The 22101-nt window shown below is 38.6% G+C and overlaps 1 protein-coding gene across 3 annotated transcripts in view; it reads left to right on the forward strand.

The window, feature by feature from the left end:
• The window catches only part of ARMC8 (armadillo repeat containing 8), a 58462-nt gene that overhangs the window by 33362 nt on the left and 2999 nt on the right, over positions 1-22101 (forward strand). For all 3 annotated transcript variants that reach the window (XM_031596575.2, XM_031596576.2, XM_031596577.2), the window contains 13 exons: positions 563-643; positions 3373-3448; positions 3539-3629; positions 8351-8411; positions 9436-9636; positions 12091-12186; positions 13828-13910; positions 14218-14299; positions 16441-16527; positions 16891-16983; positions 17470-17619; positions 19454-19549; positions 21723-21818. In XM_031596575.2, coding sequence (XP_031452435.1) covers positions 563-643; positions 3373-3448; positions 3539-3629; positions 8351-8411; positions 9436-9636; positions 12091-12186; positions 13828-13910; positions 14218-14299; positions 16441-16527; positions 16891-16983; positions 17470-17619; positions 19454-19549; positions 21723-21818 — 1293 coding nt within the window. The remainder of the gene's footprint in view (positions 1-562; positions 644-3372; positions 3449-3538; positions 3630-8350; positions 8412-9435; positions 9637-12090; positions 12187-13827; positions 13911-14217; positions 14300-16440; positions 16528-16890; positions 16984-17469; positions 17620-19453; positions 19550-21722; positions 21819-22101) is intronic.

Here is a 22101-nt window from a genome sequence, read left to right on the forward strand (position 1 = left end):
GCCATTGTTGACTTGGATCTTGAAGTCAGGAAACGGGTGATGGCAGGCTAAATTTATGGCTGAGTATGTTTGAAAGTAAAATAATCTGTAGGAGGAAATTGTGAATCTGTTCCCAAAGCACTCTCACATTTTGTCTAGAAACAGTATTAGACTTAATTCTGTTTCTTCTGAGGTTCGAGTTGTTGAAAATGTTTAATATTACCCTTTAGAAAGACATCAGTGACTGGAAATCTTTCATGTGATTTGTGAAGAAAATCAGGAGCTTTCTATTCTTTCCAATGTGAAAAATAGAAATATAAGCAGTCTATTCATTCCTTCATTTATGGGAAATAATTTTATTTCCTGTTGAAGTAAAGTGTGAAAATGATTATCAGAAAAGGACAAATGCTGTACAGTAAGAATCGGACTTCTTTCTTGGAAAAATAAGTCGATATGCCAACTGATCACAAAATACATGCTAGGAAATCTACCTTTGAATACTAAAATAATAATAATTGAGGTGTTAGTAATCTTTCACATGTTCCTTAATTAAATAAATTGTGTTTTATATTTTCCTTTGTAGGGTCCAGACCACCAGACAATCTTGTTTAACCATGGAGCAGTTCAGAATATCGCACATCTGTTAGTTTCCTCCTCCTACAAAGTAAGACATTAAAATTAGTCGGTGTTTTATGTAAGCTTATGAAAGGGATCCCAATGATCATGGTAAAAGCTATGTATGCATATATGAACTAGAACTGTTACTATGTGTAACGTCTATTTCTAGAATAACAATAGTTTTTACCTGCTGTGTGGGTTCCTATCAAAATGAGACCTATTATTTTGGAATGCTCAGTAAACCTAGGACATCACTTAATGCAGATCTAGGATCCGTGGATCTGAAGGACAGTCACTTGGCAAGCATAAGAAAAAGAAATAAAAATAAGTCTGGTCTAATTTGCTGAACAGTACAGGAGAAAAAGCAATTAAGCAGAAGAAAAGCAAAGATGTCCTAAAGAGAAGATACATTCCTTAAAATATGCACTTGGAATCTGTGAAGGTCACCAGCTACCAGTGTTTTGTGATCACTGAGTCTAAGAAGTCTTGGCTCCATCCTTTTTTATGCTTTCAGGAGTCTAGGCTATGTGAAAATGTCACTGCTGTTTCATTTTATAAATCCTGTTTGAAGTACAGTGTTTTCAGTATTTTGTTACTGGGACTGAGAGATGTGTTTTCTGTCTTTCTGTGTTAAGTTTTCACCATGATCAGGCAACTTTTGGTTTGTTTTTTTCATCAACTGAAGTTTTTCAGGCTGTATTGTAAGGTGAATTTTCCAAGTCGTGCACCAGTTTAAACCATTCCTATTTTTTTGAAATAAAGAAATAAGAGCTGGGTAAGAATTTTCAGTTGCTTCTTCAGTGTAACTGATGTTTTCCAGGAATTCAAGCCATTTCATTCTCACATTTATCTCCATAGTTTTTTAATATTTATCCAAGTAAATTAGAGCAAGACTGGAAAAGACAGTATTCAAAAATGTGTGTTTTCAGTACTTGGAGTAGAGGCTTGCAGTTTACCACAGGTGATTTAGTTGATAGGAATTGTACCAATAGACACAGGGGACCCTCAGATGGGCTTTCAGTTCCTTAGACAATAGTTTGCGTAGGTCTGCCAAGATAACTGACTGGTAATTTTTCAATAAACTCTTTTTCTTTGGTACTGAAATCGTCCCTTAGGCAGTCAATGATGTGAGCATCTTCTTATTGACGGGGATGAGTGGGATGCACACTTGTGAGGTGCCTATCACAAAGGGTCTACAGTTTCTACAGTGCAATACAGATGACTTTTTTGAAACCAGACTTGAGTATTTTTTCCAAATTCTGGCATTCTGTTTCTCACGTAACTGCTGAACTAATTGTTTTTAAGTGCTAGCAAAGCAGCCATCACAGTAATTTTAAAATCTTAGTACAGCAGTATCACGTAAAATAATTAACTTCCAGGTAGACTTCATTTGTTCTCATTAGAACGCCGCTGTGCCCACCTCCAAGGTCTGCTGTTCCTTCTTGAATCCAACACTTCAGCTGGGTTTGACTGTTTTCAGTGCTTTTTGATATACAATCTCTGCTTCCTCTTGCTTTGAAGCATACATTGTATTCATTAAATCATCTGTTAAGTAAACAGAAGCATTGTCAAATAAGGCTTTTGTTTTGAAGTCACATATCCATTTCAGCTATCCATCACTCCTAACTTAAGGCTTCACTGCTATTGATTGTGTCTTCCCTTAGCTGTAGTGAGATATAATATGAATGCACAGAATTTTGGTAGTCTTTGCTGTTGTTGTCTACCTTCAGACTTGTTTCTAGGACTTTTTGAGGAAGATAGAATGAAGCTAAACCTAACTTGCAGCAGTCACAAATGCTTTCTTTAGTGACAGGGATTTTTATCTTGTTTTTTTTGTTTTGTTGCCACACTAAGGAAGTTGTAATAAAAGCATAGAAATACATTAGCAAAATTCACATATATAGAACTGTAGAGAATGAAGTCAGAAGGCTGTGTGAACAAACTAGATTATTTATCTCGGATGATGATGATGATGATTTTCCTTGCCTCAGAAAAGAGGTTATAAGGAAGTCATAGGCTAGCTTGACTAAGCAACTGTGAAGGTTTGAACCAAAATTTAGTTTCAGATTTCAGGTTACCCAAGGAGGTTGTAGAGTCTCCTTCCCTGGAAATATTCAGAAGCCATCTGGATGCTGTTCTGGACAGCCAGCTGCCCTAGTTGGTAGATGAAGTTGAACCAAATGATATCCAGAGGTCTCTTCCAACCTAAACAATTCTCTGGTCCAGCATAGAGAGCTGTGAATAATCAGTGCACAGGTGATAACTGAAGTTATGTAATAGCAGTAAAACTTACAGTATATTTTTGTTTTAAGATTAGTTTAAAATCAATTCAACTAGATGATCTCTTCAGAAACATTATTAAATTCATCATTAAAAACTACTGATTTAGTGGCATGTGTTTCTAATTCTCTTGAGTACTTAGGAATCCTGAAAAGAGTAAGTACTGGATTTATGTTACATCTGTTTTTTGTTGTTGTTTGCACGTTTGTGAGAAACCACAAATTAAACTAGTGTTTCTGAATGTCTGCTTCCCACATGCAGTCCTTGCTTGTGTCTCTGAAAATAGTTCACTATGTGCAGTCTGGAATGGTAAGTCAAGCAGGGAGATCATAGGAGTTAAACTGTGAATTGATGTTTTATCTGCTTTTTATCCATCTAAATTTCTCACTGATTATACAGAATTATTTCTGCTACCTTGTACATCAGTACAGTCCAATTTTACTTTTAAGTTAGCATTTACATTTGTGCTTCATTTATTGTTTTTTTTTTACACAGGTTCGAATGCAAGCCTTGAAATGCTTCTCTGTTCTAGCCTTTGAAAACCCACAGGTATCAATGACACTAGTAAATGGTAAGTATAATGCAACTGTTGCTTATTTGACACATACTTTATTGACTGATTGAATTAATATTACTTTGAGTTCTCTTTCATTGCTTTCAGTGTCGGTTGATGGAGAACTGTTACCACAAATCTTTGTGAAGATGTTACAAAGGGACAAACCTATTGAAATGCAGCTCACATCAGCCAAATGGTAATTTTCATCAGGAATTGGAATGCAATAGTGTGCAATTTAGTATTTCTTAACTTTTGTTTTTTTTTCCTCGCTGCAAGTAAGGGAACTAAAATTTTAGGTAGGAATAATCATAGATGTTATTTGCATTACCTGGATACTTGAAATATTGTTATCACCTAATAATCTTTACAGTGTAGCTTTTGTTTTTTTCTTGAGCCTAAACAAGAAAAAAAACACCTCTATTTTCTTCAGTTGAACTGCAGTTTTCACAGATAGCTTGAATTTGACAATAAGTTTTACGTTACATGGGTTATGGTCAATAGTGTGTCCTTACAAAGAATAATACTGAAATGTAATCATGTACTACAAGATAATGTCCTTGTTACACCACTGTCCAGAGAGTTCTCTTTGAAGACTATGGTATATTGAGAACAGTATACCCTCTCCTAAAATAAGGAGAGAGCAAAGCTTGGCACTCTCTCAAGTGATTTAATTAAATATAGATTATTTTTTAAACTTCATGTGTTCATACAGCAGAATTAGTTATTAATTTGTTTTATAGTTCATATCAAACTTTCCCTTTTGACATGGGCAGATTTCTGTATGTTCGTGGACGTAGTGTCTTTTTACCTTGTGACAAAATGTGACCAAGTTGTATAACATTAACACCAGGGTTTCTCACTCTGTAAGCTGGGAACTAACTCTGCTTAACACCCTTTTCCTTCTATTGTGTTGATGAGATGGGATAAATGACTTCAGGTGGTTAAAGAGATTTGTCACTATGAACTACTAAAATCAAACGTGATTTGAGAGTTTGGTCACTGATGATTTGATTTGATCTCCTTTAATTTAATTCCTTCCATTTACAGCTATTCTAGATTTTGGTGGCTTATCTTTGGCCTACAGAAATGAGTTCTCTGATTCTATTCACCAAAATGACTTCACTGACACTTGTCAGTGCAAAGGCTTGAGTTTCTGGCAGGTGAATAAGGAGGGGGGAGTAGGTAGGATGGTCACTTTTGTCATTTTGCCAGGTTGTGGCAACTTAACCCACTCATAAAAGCAATTATCAGTAAGTGTACGTTTGGGAAGGATTGTTTTAGGAAGGTAATCCCACTCTGTGGTGGGAGGTTGGACTGGGGGTCCCCCACATTCCCTTATAACAAATCTGGTTTTCTTCAAGTACTGAAGGAAGGCAAGGTAAATTAACTGTCTTGTAGAAGTCTGTAGTGATTGATTTGTGTTTCTTTGGCAATTCAGAGAAAACAGAGAATTAGGGTTAAAAAATTAAGTATGAGAACTGAATTTATTATTTTTTTTAAACTCATCTCAAGATATAGGAACATTCATTAGTTATGAAAGCATGTTGCACTTAAAAATCTATTCTGTCTTTGGACAGTCTCCTTGTTCTAGGATGAACACTCTCAGATGTGTTGGTATTCTTTATTAATCTGCTTTGGTTTGGAAAGATTTGGCTGGAGAATCTCTCATTTTTGGCTCAAATGGACTTTTGAAAGCAAAGAAGAAAAAGAATGCAATGAAAAGCAAAAAAAGAACTATAAGAAAGAAGGAAACAAACCAATGTCTTGTGCTTCAAGAGTGAGCTTCTAGTTAGTCTGTGGGCAGCCTTCTTTCCTAGGGCATTCAAGGCCTCAGTTTGATGACAGAGTAGGGGCTTAAAAAATCTACTGGCTTTTCTTCTCTAAATCCATTCCCTGTTTGTATCCCTTAAAGTAAGTCTATATCTCCCTTCATTTCTTCTAGGGTGGAGCAGTAGGTGAAATCGTAACAGGTCCTCTGTTCTTCTGGTTCTAAATTAAGACTTCACTTTTGATGTGCCAGCTTTTGTTAATTAATGTGGGATTCCTCTCTGGTTTATTGGTAAAGTCCTTAGAATGCAGAAGTAGAGTTATTTTTGTGAATTTCTGAAGCCTTTTGCTAAATTAGTTCTAATCTATACTGGGATACAGGGGTATCTTAGGAATCTTCCTTTGCTTTTCAACTATTGAAGTAGACCTGGAGTGATTTGCACCTATAAGCAGAACAGTAACCTTTTCTACTGAATGTAGCATAACTGCTGCCATCTAAGCCAAGCCTGTTTTATCTGAAGTACTTTAACTTACGTTGTGTTCGAAGTTGAACCAGTTTGTCCTGCAAACAGTATGTTAACAGGAATGAATGGCAGCTGCAAGACTAGTGTTCTTCTCCTGATTGTTCAGACATGAATATTAGTATTTCCAGCTGTAAGATACAAAGATTGGACAGAAAAGTTTATAAAATAATCTCTATGCTGTCAAGTCATATATTTTTAATCTCTGAGACATAATAGTTAAAATCTCATAATCAGTGCATTTTTATTCATGGCTGTCATTGGTAGGCACTTGGAACGGGTTCAGTGATGATATTAAAGATGTGGGAACTCTGGGTACTTCTAAAAATCATAGGAACGCAATGAAACATGGTGTTATTAAGGTTGGCATATTATTACTGGGCAACTGTGATTGGCCCTATACTCAGCTTCAACCAGCCCAACGGAGAATTGAAATGTTGGTTTTAAATCACCTTCACTGAATTGCAGTTGTTTTTTTTTTTAACCTCCCAGTTGCAACATGCTAAAAGCCAGCTACAGTGGGTTAGTTTGAAAGCTAAAACAAGATTACAGAATCACAGAATCACTAACGTTGGAAAAGACCTATAAGATCATCCAGTCCAACCATCCACCTATCACCAATGGTTCTCGCTATACCATATCCCTCAACACATCCAAACGATGGGATCCTGGGCTCCATCAGCAGAGGGGTGGCCAGCAGGGACAGGGAGGTGATTGTTCCCCTCTACTCTGCTCTTGTGAGGCCCCATCTGCAGTACTGCGTCCAAGTGTGGAGCCCCCAGTACAAGAAAGACAGGGAGCTGTTGGAGAGGGTCCAGAGGAGGGCCACAAGATGATCAGGGGACTGGAGCACGTCCCCTGTGAGGACAGGCTGAGGGAGCTGGGCTTGTTCAGCCTGGAGAAAAGAAGGCTGCGGGGTGAATCATTGCAGCCTTTCAGTACCTAAAGGGAGCCTGCAAACAGGAGGAGAATCAACTCTTGGAAAGGGTAGATAACAGCAGGACAAGGGGAAATGGTTTTAAGCTGAGGGAAGGGAGATTTAGGTTGGACATCAGGGGGAAATTCTTTACAGAGAGAGTGGTGAGGTGCTGGAACAGCTGCCCAGAGAGGCTGTGGATGCCCTGTCCATCCCTGGAGGTGTTGAAGGCCAGGTTGGATGGGGCCCGGGGCAGCCTGGTCCAGTATTAAGTGTAGAGGTTGGTGGCCCTGCCTGTGGCAGGGGGGTTGGAGATTCATGATACTTGAGGTCCCTTCCAACCCTGGCCATTCTGTGATTCTGTGATTCTGTTCCTTGAACACCTCCAGGGAAGGTACTTGACTACTCCTGCACTGAGGCACTGAGTCTCCTAAACTAATGCCAAGCTTGAATGTTTCTGCAGATGACACCAAGCTGGCAGGAAGTATCGATCTGCATGGGGGTAGGGAGGCCATACAGAGCAATCTGGACAGGCTGGGTATCTGGGCTGAGGCCAACAGGATGAAGTTCTGCAAGGCCAACTGCTGGGTCCTGTACTTTGGCCACAACAATCCCAGGCAGTGCTATGGGCTTGGGGCTGAGTGGCTGTGTAAAGGAAGTGGACTTAGGGGTGTTGGTTGGTGCTTGGCTGAATGTGAGCAGCTGTGTGCCCAAATGGCCAAGAAGGCCAATGGCATCCTGGCTTGTATCAGAAATAATGCGGCCAGCAGGAGCAGGGAAGTGGTATCACCCTGTACTCAGCTCTGGTGAGGCCGCACCTCGAGTGCTGTGTTTAGTTTTGGGCCCCTCACTACAGTAAGACGTTGAGGCCCTGGAGCATGTTTACAGAAGGGCAATGAAGCTGGGGTCTGGAGCACAATACTTCTGAGGAGCATCTGAGGAAATGGGGATGAGTCAGTCTGGAGGAGGCTTAGGGGTGACCTTATCTCTCTACAACTACCGGAAGGGATGTTGTGGTGAGGTGGGGCTGGCCTCTTCTCTCATGTAACTAGTGACAGAACTAGAGAGAATGGCCTCAGGTTGCACCAGGGGAGATTCAGGTGGGATGTTAGGAAATACTACTTCCCTGAGAGAGTGATCAAGCACTGGAATGGGCTGCCCAGGGAGGAGTCACCGACCATGGAGGCATTCAAGAAATGTTTGAATGTTGTACTGAGGGACATGGGAAATATTGGTGATAGGTGGGCGGTTGGACTGGGTGATCTTGGAGGTTTTTTCCAACCTTGGTGATTCTATGACTTATGCTGTCAGCCTTCTGTTGACCCTCTTCTTATTGTTTCAAGTCCTTCCCTGTGCTGTGGGCAGTGTGGGATGTGTGCATATTGGTGTTTTATCTTAATGAAGGTAGTTAACTTTGTTTTACGAGTGTAAGAGATTTGTGCATCAGTCCAACCTCTTGGTTAGTCCTTTTTTCTGACCTGTGTGGTGTGTGTACTGGTCAGCACTCCAGCAGGATGTTCTGTGCTATAAATCTCTTTGTAAGTGTGAGTGTCGTAATTTGTTCATGTGCTCAACTCCATTAAGCTCAAATGTATGGAAATTGACAGTACAACAAAGGGGAGTGCATTTCATTAGTGCATCTGGTTATTCTGCAGCATTTTAAGTGCTAAAAACCAATGATAAGTGAATTTATGTTTTATTATGCTGTTACAGCCTTACTTCCATGTGCAGAGCTGGAGCAATACGGACAGATGACTCTTGCATCGTTCTTAAGGTGAGCAAGTTTGACAGTTCTGTTTAAAACAGCATTTTTATGAGGATCTATTCCTGTTTTTATTTGTCTAGTACAAAAAGTAGCACAAAATCTGTTAAATAGATGATGCAGCATGTTCTAATGATATTAATAAAAAACAAAGAAACAAGAAATTTTTCCCTAACTGCCTTTAAACATTTATAGCAGTATGACTCTTTTAAGAATTTTTAAATAAAGAATCATACAAAATGTCCATATCCAGCAATAAATATTCCAAAGTTTGATACACAGCAGTTTGAGGTTTGTAATTATGTAAATAACATGGAAACAGCATTTCTACCTTGATCTCTGCATGTGAACAAGTTACATACACTGTTATGTATTTCAGTAGCAAGTTTCAGAAGACTGTAGTCAAAATGCTTGCATAAAAGGAGCCTGTCAAAATCAGACCATTTCTCAAATTTCACAGTAGTTTTGTAAATTTGTCTGAAGTTCAGTGCTTCATAATGTGGTTAGGGTAGGGAGAGCTGTCAGCAATGTGTCAGGAACTGTCTCTAAGTCCAGTGTTCTGGTAATTCTGGGGAAAGGGCAGTTTCTTTATGTGATGCTGCACTAAGAAAATGTATTTCAGTGTTCATCTCAGTAGAATATACACATACTTTTTGTTAGTGGGAATTTAGTATCTACCATTCAAGGTAATTACAGATGAAGGCCCACATGTTGGCAGAGTCAAATTTCCATCACTCCCATCTTTTTAAGCAGATATCCAGGATGGGATTCATTCCGGTATCACCAGTGTCAATAGCAACATCTGATCTAAACATAAGACACTTTTTCACTGCATGAGAACTTGGTTGAAAGTAGCCTAATGTATACTCAGTAATGCCTGAACAGTTTCTCTGTAATCTTTAAAATTCTTTTTGTCTGAAGGCACCTGTCTAAACAATGTTACTGAGAATTGCTCTAGAATAGCTGTTTGAGTTTCTTTATGAACATAGCTGTTCCAAACAGTGTATTTTATTTTTATTCTTTTTAAACTCATCAGACTCTGCCATGTTTGGTTCGAATGTGTAGCAAGGAGAGACTGCTGGAGGAGCGAGTAGAAGGAGCAGAAACTCTGGCCTATTTGATTGAAACAGATGTGGAGCTCCAGAGAATTGCCAGCATTACTGACCACCTCATTGTCATGCTTGCTGATTACTTCAAGTATCCCAGCTCAGTGAGTGCAATCACTGATATCAAAAGGGTATGTTCCCCTTGTGAATCTTTGAAAAACAGTAACAAATGAGTTCAAGACGTTTCTTTATTCTATTTAACTCAGCCTTATGTCTGAGTTCGTCAATGGAAAGATTGCCAGAGGTCCGGCCATGACCCTAATGCATGTAGTCCTCAAGTCTTTGCTCATTAGCTGCTTTTTCTGGAGCCTGTAGAATCCAAACAAAGAACTCTGTGTATATTTGGGCTCTGCATCTTGTAAGAAGGATGCTGCTGTTCTTTGTGGAAAACAGGAAGGTGGTTTCTGGATAATTTTAACGCAGCTTCTTCATAGGAGTTTAGTGATATTTTCCAAATATAATGATGAAGTACAGGACTAGGGCATCTGTCATGTTGCTCACGTGCTGAGTTTACAAGGCTTACCTTCAGGAACCACTGCATTTCGTCTTCATAAGAGATAATAGTCCATGTGATGTGGATGGTTTGAATTCATGGGTCAAGTTGTGTAAAATATCAAGTTCGGAGATGGTTCTTTTCTGTTAAGCAGAAAAACCTGGATGTCCTGTATATCATTTCACATTATCTCCAAGCGTTATCTGCACTTGCAAAAGGTTGGATAAACAGTGATCCAATATACCTTGGAGGCTTATTTTCATAGGTATTTTAGGAGCTATTCTGTTTCCAGCTTTGTATACACTTACCAAAGCACTAGTAGATCAGACAATCTCAGAAGCAGAATTGTTCTTGATATTCCTTGTGGGGAAGTCTCATTTGTCAACTCCCTTTTTCTCTCATTCAGTCCTTAGAAAGTACCCAAAAGAACTAGATTACAGAGCCTTTGTTTTTCTTTGAAACTGTCCCAAGAGGTAGACACACCTCTCATGCTTTCACGGGATTGAATTGATTCTGAATATACAGCTGCTTTGAAGTAGATGTAAAAATGCAAATTAAACATTAAAAAAACTGTGGGATGCACCTTAGATTTAAATAAGCAGAAGGAAGATTAGCATTTGACTGGGGAGCAATAAGCATTGGTGGTAGCATCAAAAACGTGGCAAAGGTTCTGAACGTGAGTGGAGTGATTACAGATATTATGACAGTGCTTTAAGTGTTCAGAAAGTCTCTAAAAATAGTCATCGGAAGGGCAGGGTGTTTATTTGAAGGAGAAAGAAAAAATGCTTTGAATTACACCCCAGAAGGTAAAAACTAGGTAAGTGTGGACTTTACAGAACACATTACTTATCACTGTTAAAATATTTAAAATAGACATAATACAGTGTGCTCTAATGATGTATCTTTACCAGGGGAAATTATTCATATGGCTTGATTTTTGACAGTTCTTTCATACCAGTAACTTGTTGCTTAATACTGGCATTCCTCTGGCATTTTGAGTACACTTAAAATTTTGCTTTGTTATGGGGAACCCTTTGGTATGGAGTTTGGAAGGGTGTCAATCATAGAGCAACTCTGGTTGGAAAGGACATGAAGGGTTTGTCTAGTTGGCTATTGAAAACTGCTAACAATGGTGATTAAGCAACTTTTCAGTGCAATCAGTTCCAAAGTTCCCCAGGTGAATTTTTTTTTTTCTTCACATCCATTTAGAACCTCACCTGTTTCAATCTGATTATTGTCTCTCCTCCTGCTGTGCACCTCTATAAAGAGCCCAGCTTCATGTTCTTTGTAATCTTCTTGAGGTGAAGGCTGCTCTTATGTCTCTGCTCAGCCTTCTCTTCTCCTGGCTGAGAAGCAGGGTGTTCTCCATCTGCTCATCCAGGTCTGCTCTCCCAGAGTCAGGGCTTTGTATGTACTCTGAATCTTGCCTTGCTCACGCTTTGCAGGAGCTTGGATGCCACTATTATCCCTACAGCTAGTGTTCCCACTTGATTATCATACCCCAGCACAGTTTTTCCTGCTTTGTGACTCGTGTCCCGTGGTGCATCATCCTAATTCACCTGTCTAGCACCTGTGTTGTTACCTTCCTGAAACATCTAGACAGTTAGCTCTTTGATGTGTTGCCTTTACAACAGGAACTGGAAGTTAACGCTCTCCTAAAGCTCTAGGTCCTGTGGTTTAGGGGTGAGCTTCAGTTCTGTTGAAAAACTTTTGATTCTGTCTCAATTTTTTCCATTTCTCCTGGCTTGTTCCTATAAGTTTCTGTTGGGTAAATAAGGCTACTTTTTGCCTTAATGTGGTCTGGATGGAGCAGTAACATCTGAGAAGTGTTTTGGCATCAAATTGTTGTAAGCAGATATTATTTAAGTTGACTTATCTGTAACTCAGCAGTAACATTAACCATACCCTTAAATTATTGTGTTCAGATGATGAGTGTGGACATCAGCTGATGAAACAGCAGGTCGTTTGTATTTCTGGCTGCTCTGTGTTGTAGACAAAACCCCAGGAAGCAGCTGTTAGTTTACAGCAAATAAGGAAATACCACGTGTAATTTTTAGTGTCTGTATTTGATATCTGTACTTTATTTAAATAGCTTGACCATGATTTGAAGCATGCCCATGAACTGCGCCAGGCTGCTTTCAAGCTGTATGCTTCCCTTGGAGCAAACGATGAAGATATTCGAAAAAAGGTGAGCAAAACTGTTAGTAGTGAGGCAGAGCAGTAGCTGAAGGGCAGTTCAAGAGCTTGGATATATGGTTTTGCTCCTTCCACCTCTTTTTCTTTGTTTTGGTATAAGTTAAGGTGTGAAGGCTTGCTTTCTGTTATGTTAACAGTCTTCTACAGTGCACTTTCTTTGAGTGGGATTTGAAGAAAATTTTGTCTTTCAGTAACAGAAGAGTAAAGTTAGTTTGTGTGACTTTTTCATGGTGATGAACTAGATTTTCAGAATAAAGTCTTTCAACATGCTGTGGTCCTTGCTACTCAGAATAGAATGGAGTAGCTTAGTAAAAAGGGACCTGTAAAGATTATCAATCCAACTGTTGTCAATGCAGGGACATTGCTGTGGCATGTGGGTCTTTAAACATTTCTGAAACCTATGTTTTGAGGAACAAAATTTGCCTCTATTATAAAATAAATGTTTATCCGGAAACAAACCCTAGACAATTTAATTATATTGTGGAACCAAGTCACAATTGATTCTGAAGTGACCAGGGGGTTTGTGCTATGGAGTGTTTGGTGTGAAGGAGAACAAATTCTACTCAAACAACAAAGAAAACATTGGAATTTGGGAGTAGTCATGTAGTTAAAAGTTTGAAATTTAGTGTGGAGTTGCCATGTTGAACTAAAATATCAGGCACAAGAGGCAGAGAATTTTGAGTTTATTTACTTACTAAAGGGGATAAATGGAAGAAAGGTATGGGCAGGTAGGAGGTGGGAAATCATTCAGTGAAAAGATAACAATCAGGAGGATTTTTTTAGTGGGGAACCATTCAGAATCTCCAGATTTCAGAATTGTAGAATCATTTGAGTTGGAAGGGACCCTTAAAGGCCATCTAGCCCAATTCCCCTGCAGCAGACAGGGACCTACAGTTCCATCAGGTGCTCAGAGCCCCATCCCAGCCTGACCTTGGGTGTCTCCAAGGATTGTAAAAAACTTCCTTGTATCCAATCTAAATCTCCCCTCTCTTAGTTTGAAACCATTTCCCTTTGTCACATCACAGCAAACCCTTCTGAAGATTCAATTAAAACCCATACATTTCTTTTGCAGGATTAATTTTCTTAGTTAATAGCAATCTTACATTTCAAAGAATTGTCTTTTGTAAGTGATGGGTGTGAACAGGGCAAAGTTGATTTATTATGTAGAGGCCATATTTCACCATGGTATGAATTCCCTTTTATCCTAGTTTTAAATACTTGTGCAGGCCATGTCTAAATATGGAAGATGAGCAACTGTATCTTTTCCAGATGGCTTTACAACATGTCTCCAATCTATAGTTTGTATATATTTTGTGCACTCACACATGCTGTCTTTCATTTTAGTGTAACATTGAGTAATACATTCAATATATTATATATATCTTAATGATTATTCAAGACATTTTGAAAGCAGCAGAAGAACAGAGGGTATAGATATCTTCCAAATCATGTGCAGATGCACACTTTATTCCACTTAATCTGAGACTCTAGAGGGGCTTGCTGTTTTTAGCTGTAGTTTTTGTACAATATTTAAAATATTGCAGACAGGAAAGAAAAAAAAAACAACAAACCAAGAACCCCATAAATGTTCATATTATTTTATTCATATAATATTGATTACTTTTTGCTCTAGATCATTGAAACTGAAAATATGATGGACCGTATTGTTAATGGCTTATCTGAATCTAGTATCAAGGTGCGATTAGCTGCAGTCAGGTAGGATGCTTTTTTGTTTCATACAAACAATTTTTTTTGTCAAAGTCTGATGTTGCACTTGCTAGAACTTCAGTTTTTCAAGAGCTGAAGTTAATCTGAAATCTACTGTTGGAAAACTTGTTAGGGGGAGAAAATTATCCTGGACTAGCAGAGTATTTTCTTTTGCTGTTTGCAAGCTATTAGTCATCACATTCTAGGCTGCATTATTATGTGCAAAGGCAATGTGTTTGTGTGTGTGTGTATGTGTAGAAGCACAAGTGTACCTCTGTGTACTTTTTTCACAGTGAATGTTTCTTTTCTGTTTTAGATGTTTGCACAGCTTGTCCCGTTCTGTTCAGCAGCTCAGGACAAGTTTTCAGGATCATGCTGTATGGAAACCTTTAATGAAGGTAAGTGAAGTCAAGTTGCAACCACACAAGTTTTCTGCTTGGTTATAATAACATGGAGGATATGGTGTATGTTTAAATTGCATGTGTTTCTGTAGAATCATAGTGTATATGACCTAGAAATCAAATTCCGTGCAAAGAGTGCTGTGGTCCATGCTTTGCTATTTTTTCATCTTTTTTTTTTTTGGTGATTAATTAATAAAGCTACATTATTCCTAATATTTAGTCTTGTAGGACACTAGGACTGTATATCCTTCAGTTCAGAGTAGATGGAACAGCTCAGGCTTGGTCTGTAAGTGCTACAAGAGAATTCAGGTCTGTTTTCTCCTGTAGTTCTCTAGTTCTCATTGCAAATACTAAAACTGAAGCTGAAGAATTCAGCAAGACTTTTTTAAAAACTTTTTTTTTTTTTTAATAAAACGCAATTATCCACAAGATTAAAATATATCAAAATGCACCTGATGTTTCTTGCCCTGTAACTAAGATTATCACTAAGTGCAGATAAATAGACCAGTTTCTTAGTGTCAGTGTTTTTTAGCTCCTGAAAACGGAGAATGAGCCAATTCTGCAAGAAGCCTGAATGCTTAGGCAATGTAGACACCCATGAGAATCACAAAGAAAAAATGCCTGAAATGAGCCTGACTCTCATTCACAAGCACAGTAGCCATGCTGAGAAAGCCTCATCAGCAAAGTTGAACTGATGAACCTGATAGGCACAGTTACATGAACTGACTGTCTTCAAGCTTCAGTCAAAGTACTGTAAGGAAGTAAAAGATCAGGAGATCTTTTCGGCTCTTTCTGGTGGTTTGGATGATTCTATACAAGAAGGATGCCTGTTGGACACACTGCTCAGGCCTGTATAAAGTCTCACTGACTTTCTCTGGTCTGCTTATGTTCTCATTCTCAAAAATAATGGACTGTACAAAATTGATTTGCTGGTCATCTTATTGGCCTTTTATGAGGCTTGTGCGAATTAGAAGCCTTCAAGTGTGGGTCTACTTTGTGCTGTAGTTTCATGATGGAAATGATGGAGCAATTATTTTCTGACAAGATATGCAATACTGTACCTATTACACATGAAGCACTGATTCTTGAGTAGTATTTGTGAATTGTGAATCCGTGGATTAATTGGCAAGTCAAGAGAGATTTCACCATGCAAATTCTGCACAACCACAATGGCATAATTTTCTGATGGTCAATGTTTGTGATTGTCATCTGAAAGGGCTTGGAAGGAATGGTTTGAATATCTAAAAGGTCGCAAAAATCTCAACTTGGAAACATCAGAACTTCTAGAAATTAAAACGAAAAGCTTCCTTGAAGAAGCACAACATAAGTTTCTTCTCTTTTCCCTACCATATCTAGCTATATTGAAGAGGAAGGCTTACATCTACAGGGCACGTGTAAATGCACTTTTGTGCAAAACTCTGTAAATGGAGTAATTGTTAATGTTTGCTTGCTGCTCTGAAACAGATGTTGGTACAGACCACCCTCACTTGTTACCCTTTCCTTGCTGGAAGAGCAGTTGCATCCTCCTTACCTTGCCAATCTCTTCCAGACCACACTGGGGGGATGTTCAGTTTAAGGATGGCATGTGTAGGTTCCACCTGACATCCTTCCTGGCGTACCTAAGAGAGTTTATCTTGTTTGAGGTTTCTCACTTTCCCAAAAGGACAAGTATGACAAAATTTGCTGTATGGTATTGTGTTTTCCTCAAGGAACAGAAGTTTTGAGGAGACTTCTGGAGCTTGGTTTTTTTTTTTGGTTTTGTTTTGGTAAAGCATGGTACAGAGGTGTTCTTCAGGTCACAACCTGTTCTCTCTTGAAAGAGTGGCCACTGAGCAGAATTAGGTCCATGCTTTGCAGAATAGGGCTTTGTTCCCATTGATTTCTTTTAAAACCCACATGAAAGCTCTCAAATCTGACCTCTGTGAAACAACTTTGCATTGCTCCAGCTTGTCATGTAGTGAGAAGTATCACGTTGAGTTGAATGAGCACTGTCTGAATCTGCACTACAAGCATCAAAGTGTTTCCAAATGTGTAGGATAACAAAGTGCAGCATAATTACAAGTATTCCATTTCACAGCGATCTCTGCCTTACCCTACTAATTGACAGAGATTCTCCATTCTCCCCTTCACGACAACAGGTTTTACAGAATGCTCCAAATGAAATTCTGATAGTAGCATCTTCTACGCTATGCAATCTTCTTCTAGAATTCTCACCAAGCAAAGAGGTTAGTGTTTGTCTGTTAGCTCTTATTGTTTCTGGATAAAAGCTACTCTATTGATGGTTCAAAAAGCGTTCCTTGATGGGTATCAATTATGTGTTGTCATAGAGTTGTAATATTAGGCAGACTAGAATCACAGATTGCTTGCTAATAAAAAGTAAACCTGCTTATAGTGGTGTGATAATGTTGTTTAATAGTTTAATGTATTCTCTGAAGGGAAAAAAAGTACAAATGAATTTTCTGACTTACAGAAAAATGATTATCTAAAAAAAACTCGTGAGCATCAAGAAAACAAACTTTAATTGGGGATATGATTGTCTTACAGAATTACTGCTTTTTTACTTTTTTGTCCCAACTTGTTCATTTTAGCCTATTTTGGAATCAGGAGCCATAGAACTTCTATGTAGTTTAACACAAAGTGAAAATCTTGCCTTGCGAGTGAACGGCATTTGGGCTTTAATGGTGAGTAAAATACTGATGGAATACTGCTTGCTATTGCCCTTCTGAAGTAGTTTGTTAACGTGACTTAAGGAACTTGTGAGTTGTTACTAGAAATAGTGTAAGTGAAAGTTTTTTCATTCTGTCCATTTAAAGAAGGGAAGCACTATCAGCCTGGAACACTTCAGCAGTTAGAGATGAATAAGAACCCTTTCATTCAGATACCAATTTGGTTGTCTGGATCACTCAGGCAAATATTTGAGCAGTGTCAGTAGCATGATGGGGACAAATAAAAGTGGGTAATAACCATGTCAGCAAAATAAGCCATAAAACTGTGTGGATATTGATTTATTGCATAACTATAAGCACGCGCTTATGGGAATTTACAGTTCTTTGTAAGTTATAACAATTTTGGGATTAATTTAGCAACGATATATATATGCTTGCAGATAACAGTCTACTTAAAGTAAAAACTAAAGCTTAAGGTTGAAAAAACATTGTCTTTTTCAGAATATGGCATTTCAAGCTGAACAGAAGATCAAATCAGACATCTTACGAGGTCTGAGCACAGAGCAGTTATTCCAGTTACTTTCTGATTCCGATGTAAATGTTCTGATGAAAACTTTAGGATTGCTCAGGAATCTTCTGTCTACTCGTCCTGTAAGTAGAGCTGCAAACAGACTTTCTTCTGATCAAACATACAGGCAATGCAAATTAATGATTACTCTCTCTTTTTTTTTTTTTTGAGAAAACAAAGATTTTGGCTGAGAATACAAGATGGTTTTCTGTTTGTTGCTGTTTGATACATGGCTAAAATTGAGGGCTCTGCTTTGCATTTATCCCAGTATCTGTAAGAAAAAGTTCACATCAGCATCAGAAAAATTGGAAAGAATTCTGTACATCCACTGAAACTTGGTAACTGTTACAAATAGAGAACTAGACAGTGGTATTTAATCATCAATTCCATTACATTTAGCTTCCCACAATATTTTCCAAAAAAATCTTTCAGTGAAACTTGTCCAGAATAGCAATGAGAGAGTTGCACTTGTGAGTCAGTATGTGGAGAGGTGCTTTGTGTTGATGATACCTAACATTTCTTCTTTCTTGACACCTGAAATATTTCTGTTCTTACCCAATGGTGTAGTGAGTACAGACTTCTTGAATCTCACTGTGGGACTGTGCACTTGGAAAAAAAATGCATACACTCATTTTACACACTAAAATAAAATGGTTTGAAAATGTAAGCCCGTGAATTGTTTTTGACAGGGAGAAAGAGATATTGGTGGAGGAAAAGAAAGGGGTAATCCCCTGTGAAGAACAGAGGGAAAACATGCAGCAAACATTTGGCAAGCCAACCTTTTTGTTGGGGAAAAATACCACGAAGCCTCTACTGTGCATTTATCACGTATTGTGTTTCTACTATAAAAAGGTCACTGCAAAATATCTTCTGATATGTGTACTCATTGAATCTCAATAAGCTTCATAGAGAATTTACACTGTCTTAATGTGAAGATTTTCATGTGAAAAGAGTGACCTGTCATTCATTAAATTCACCCTGAGCTCCGACAGCGACGCCTCGTTATTTTAAGGTGTTATTTGTCTGATTCTGTCCCAGCTTCACCTACTGTCTGTAGCACTTCAGAGCCAGAATCACCCATTCTCATTCTGTACCCAAAACTTACTCCAGAGTAACTCATCCAGCAGCTTTTGATTCAAGTTTCAGTGCTAGCAATTTTAAGAAACTCTACAAGAATCTCTATCGATAAGAAGTTCCAGCTCAAAAAATTGCAGTGTGTGCTGTGCACTGGTTATGTCTGGTGGCTGTTAACTGTCAATCCCGAGTTTTGCTATCAGTTCCTCCAGTAGATCTGGTTTCACTTTTTTTTTTTGCTGTTTCTCCTTATGATCACTTTTATTCTTGTACAGGTGTTTGTAGTCCTTAATCATATGACCTTTTTACCTCTGACCTTGAGACAGTTTTCCTAGACTATAAGTAATTTATGCATCTTATCTTTCTGAATCCTTTAAGGTTTTTTTTTATTTAAGTGAGGATGTCAAACCTGGTTGCAATGTTCTAGTAAGTGTAGCAGAAGTTCCAGGTGAAAAAAAAGCCACACTTCTTTAGCCTTCTTTTATGTCCTCCAGTTATCAGAGGAGAGAAGGTGGTTCTTTCTAACTGCAGCATCATACTGAGAGCTTGCATTCAGCAGGATTTAGTCTTCAGACTATGGCCAAATAGGAACCCAGTGCTTTGTTTTTTACAGGTTTCAGTGAAGTCAAAACCAAGGCCCATATCATGCTCTCTCAAATGTGACCAGGGTTCAAATGAAGAGGAATATTACCAAGTGTTTCTGCTGCTTTGTGTTTTGGGAGACCTTGCTAGGAGCTAGGAACTTTGTGCAATGTTGCTACTCTTTATTTAAAGTAATTCATGTAGGAATGCCACTTCTGTGTCTGGAAAATTACTCCTAACTATATTTCATTGCTTTGACAGCATATAGACCATATAATGAGTACTCATGGAAAGCAAATCATGCAAGCAGTGACCCTCATTTTGGAAGGGGAGCACAATATAGAAGTCAAAGAACAGGTATCCTTTCTTTTGTTTCAAGTTCTCATGGCAGAATACAATTTGAGAAACATCTAAAAATGCTCACTGTTCTCATCATGCTAATTTTCTTGAGGATTATGATGTGCTGTGGCTATTTTACTGAGGCCTGTCCATTTAATAACTTCAGTACTACAAGAAATTCCTCTTCAGGGCATTATTACAAACATGTTTGAATTGAATTCAGAATGCTTTTTCAATTTCACAAGTAGGAGAACACCGTGCATGAGAGCAGGAGAATTAAATGTAAGGCAGTGGAATGGCAGAAAGGGGACAACAGGGACACGGGAAGAGAACGAAACCAGTATTTCATGCTGGGAAAAGCTTCATGGTTATTTGCTCCTACAGCAGCTGTTGGAACAGTCAATAATAAAGAATAGCATTACTGCCCGCTTTGCTGGCAGTAGAACATGTTCTGCTGGGAGTTGTGGCATCTCAGCTGTTCTGGGGGCTGTGGGAGCCAGCAGTGGTCACAGCAGAGGAGACAGTAGCAAGGAGAAGAGCATGCTGGTGTAGGCCAAGGTAAGATCAGAAGAGGCGTGCTCTCAAAAATTACAGCTGGAAGAATAAAAACATACATGAGTAAAATGAAATGGAGAGAGGAGATGTCCAACAGAGAAAAGCATCTCTGGTTTGAGAGCAGTGTAAGGGTGCCAGCTTACAGGGATACTTGCTGTGAGGCTACCACAGCAAAAGTAAGAGGATGGATGGTGGAATTTTGGCTAATTATGAGAGGTGAGGGCTCTCTTTAACTGTCTTCACACAGCACATGTGGTGGTGAATAATGGGGGCATTGAGAAGCTGTGGGAGATTGCAGAGGATTCCTTTGGCTTAGAATGGATATTGGTGGAGAACAGCATGGCAAATGTCTGTAATCCCTAAATCCAGAGTGATCTAAATCTCTGCTCAGTGAAGAGTGGGCTGAAGTAAAGAGGTCTTTTGTGGCCGTTCAAAACACAAAATCAGCAAAAAAATACCAACCCACACACACACAAAAGATTAAATACGTAGCAAGTTTAGTGAAACCATGGTTGTGAAACAGCTGAGGATTAAACAGTTGTTTCTTTCTAAATTGTTTTTGATGAAGCTCTAGTAAGTGAAATGGCCTTCATTGCAACAGGGGATGATTTTGCCTGCCAACCTCTGAGAATTATTTTGGAGGAGAAAGTGCACCTCCTGGAAGAAGGCTGTTGTACTAAAGCTGAATGTAGGCTTTCAGTTTTGGGGCCTTAGTATACAGAGCACTTTGCTTACCCCTGCAATGAGATGAACATGTTTTTGTTTCAGAACTAACTCTTGCACATGACACTGCACACAAGCAGGATGGTGCTTATCACTGACTGACTTGTTAGCGTGTCTTCAGCAGCTTTGGGAAATAATGTCTGCAGCTGCTAACATGAATGCAGCTTAGACAAAGGCATCACACACATGCTGGTCATTCTCCAGAGCCCTCCTGCAGCCACGTGCACAGAAAACATGGCTGAGTTCTTGCACAGCTCTTAAGGGAAGAATTCATAGAGCATCTCCCTGTGCCTCCCGAGCACCAGGAAAGCTGCCTTTGCAAGTCTTAATGCCTTGTGCATGTAGTGCAAACATGGGCTTTGTTGCTTCAAGGTTATTTTGTAAGATGGCTTTTCTAATTCACAAGAAATAAGCAGGTGCATTAGTAGTTTGCTTGAGTTACCTCTGCAGGTAAGATGTGTAATTAGAACTTGTGGGAAAAAAAAAAAATTCTCTGAAGGATCAGCAGATTAGACCTCTGTTTTTCCTTTTCCTCACCCAAAGAACTACATGGATGTGTTGTTTTTTTCTAGCTGCTGATACAGAATAGACTCCTTTACTTTCCAATATATTGTATTTTTTCTATGTGCTGCGTATTTCCATAAGAGACTTAAATTTTGCTCACTGAAATGAATTAATGAATGTTGCTTAATTTTTTAGAACAGCAAAAACTGTGTTTTTGGAAGGGCTGTTCAACCACAGTTGTTACCGCTTTGGCACTGGCGAAATGTAAGCAAGCTGGAAACTCCAGATTAAAGATATTAAAACTAATTAAAAGAATTGTTTGTTACAAGTTCAAAGCTGTCAGGAAAACTGTGTAAATCATAGGATGTGATCTGCAGCCAATATTCTTAACAGTTTTTCTCTCTTTCAGACGTTATGTATACTTGCCAATATAGCAGATGGAACAACAGCAAAAGAACTGATTATGACCAATGATGACATTCTGCAGAAAATCAAATACTATATGGTATGGGGGAACTTCTCTTCAATGTTTTATTTTGATCCTTTGCCAGAATTAAAGATGACACTTTAGCATTTATTCATGTAAATTGTTAGTCATTGTCATGCGCTTAGCTCTTGTCTACCCAGCTGTGTTTAAGAAATCGTGCTGTGCAGCTCTATATGGCAGATTAGAGGCAAGATCCAGTGTTATTTCCCATAGTAATGTTATGCTGACTTAAGCAATACCTTTAACAATTCTACTTGGGAAATTTGTAATGAAAAAGAAGCATCCTGTAGATCTCTTACTA

Source organism: Phasianus colchicus, chromosome 10, assembly GCF_987193195.1.
Source record: "Phasianus colchicus chromosome 10, bPhaCol1.hap1.1, whole genome shotgun sequence".
Classification (NCBI taxonomy): Eukaryota; Metazoa; Chordata; class Aves; order Galliformes; family Phasianidae; genus Phasianus; species Phasianus colchicus.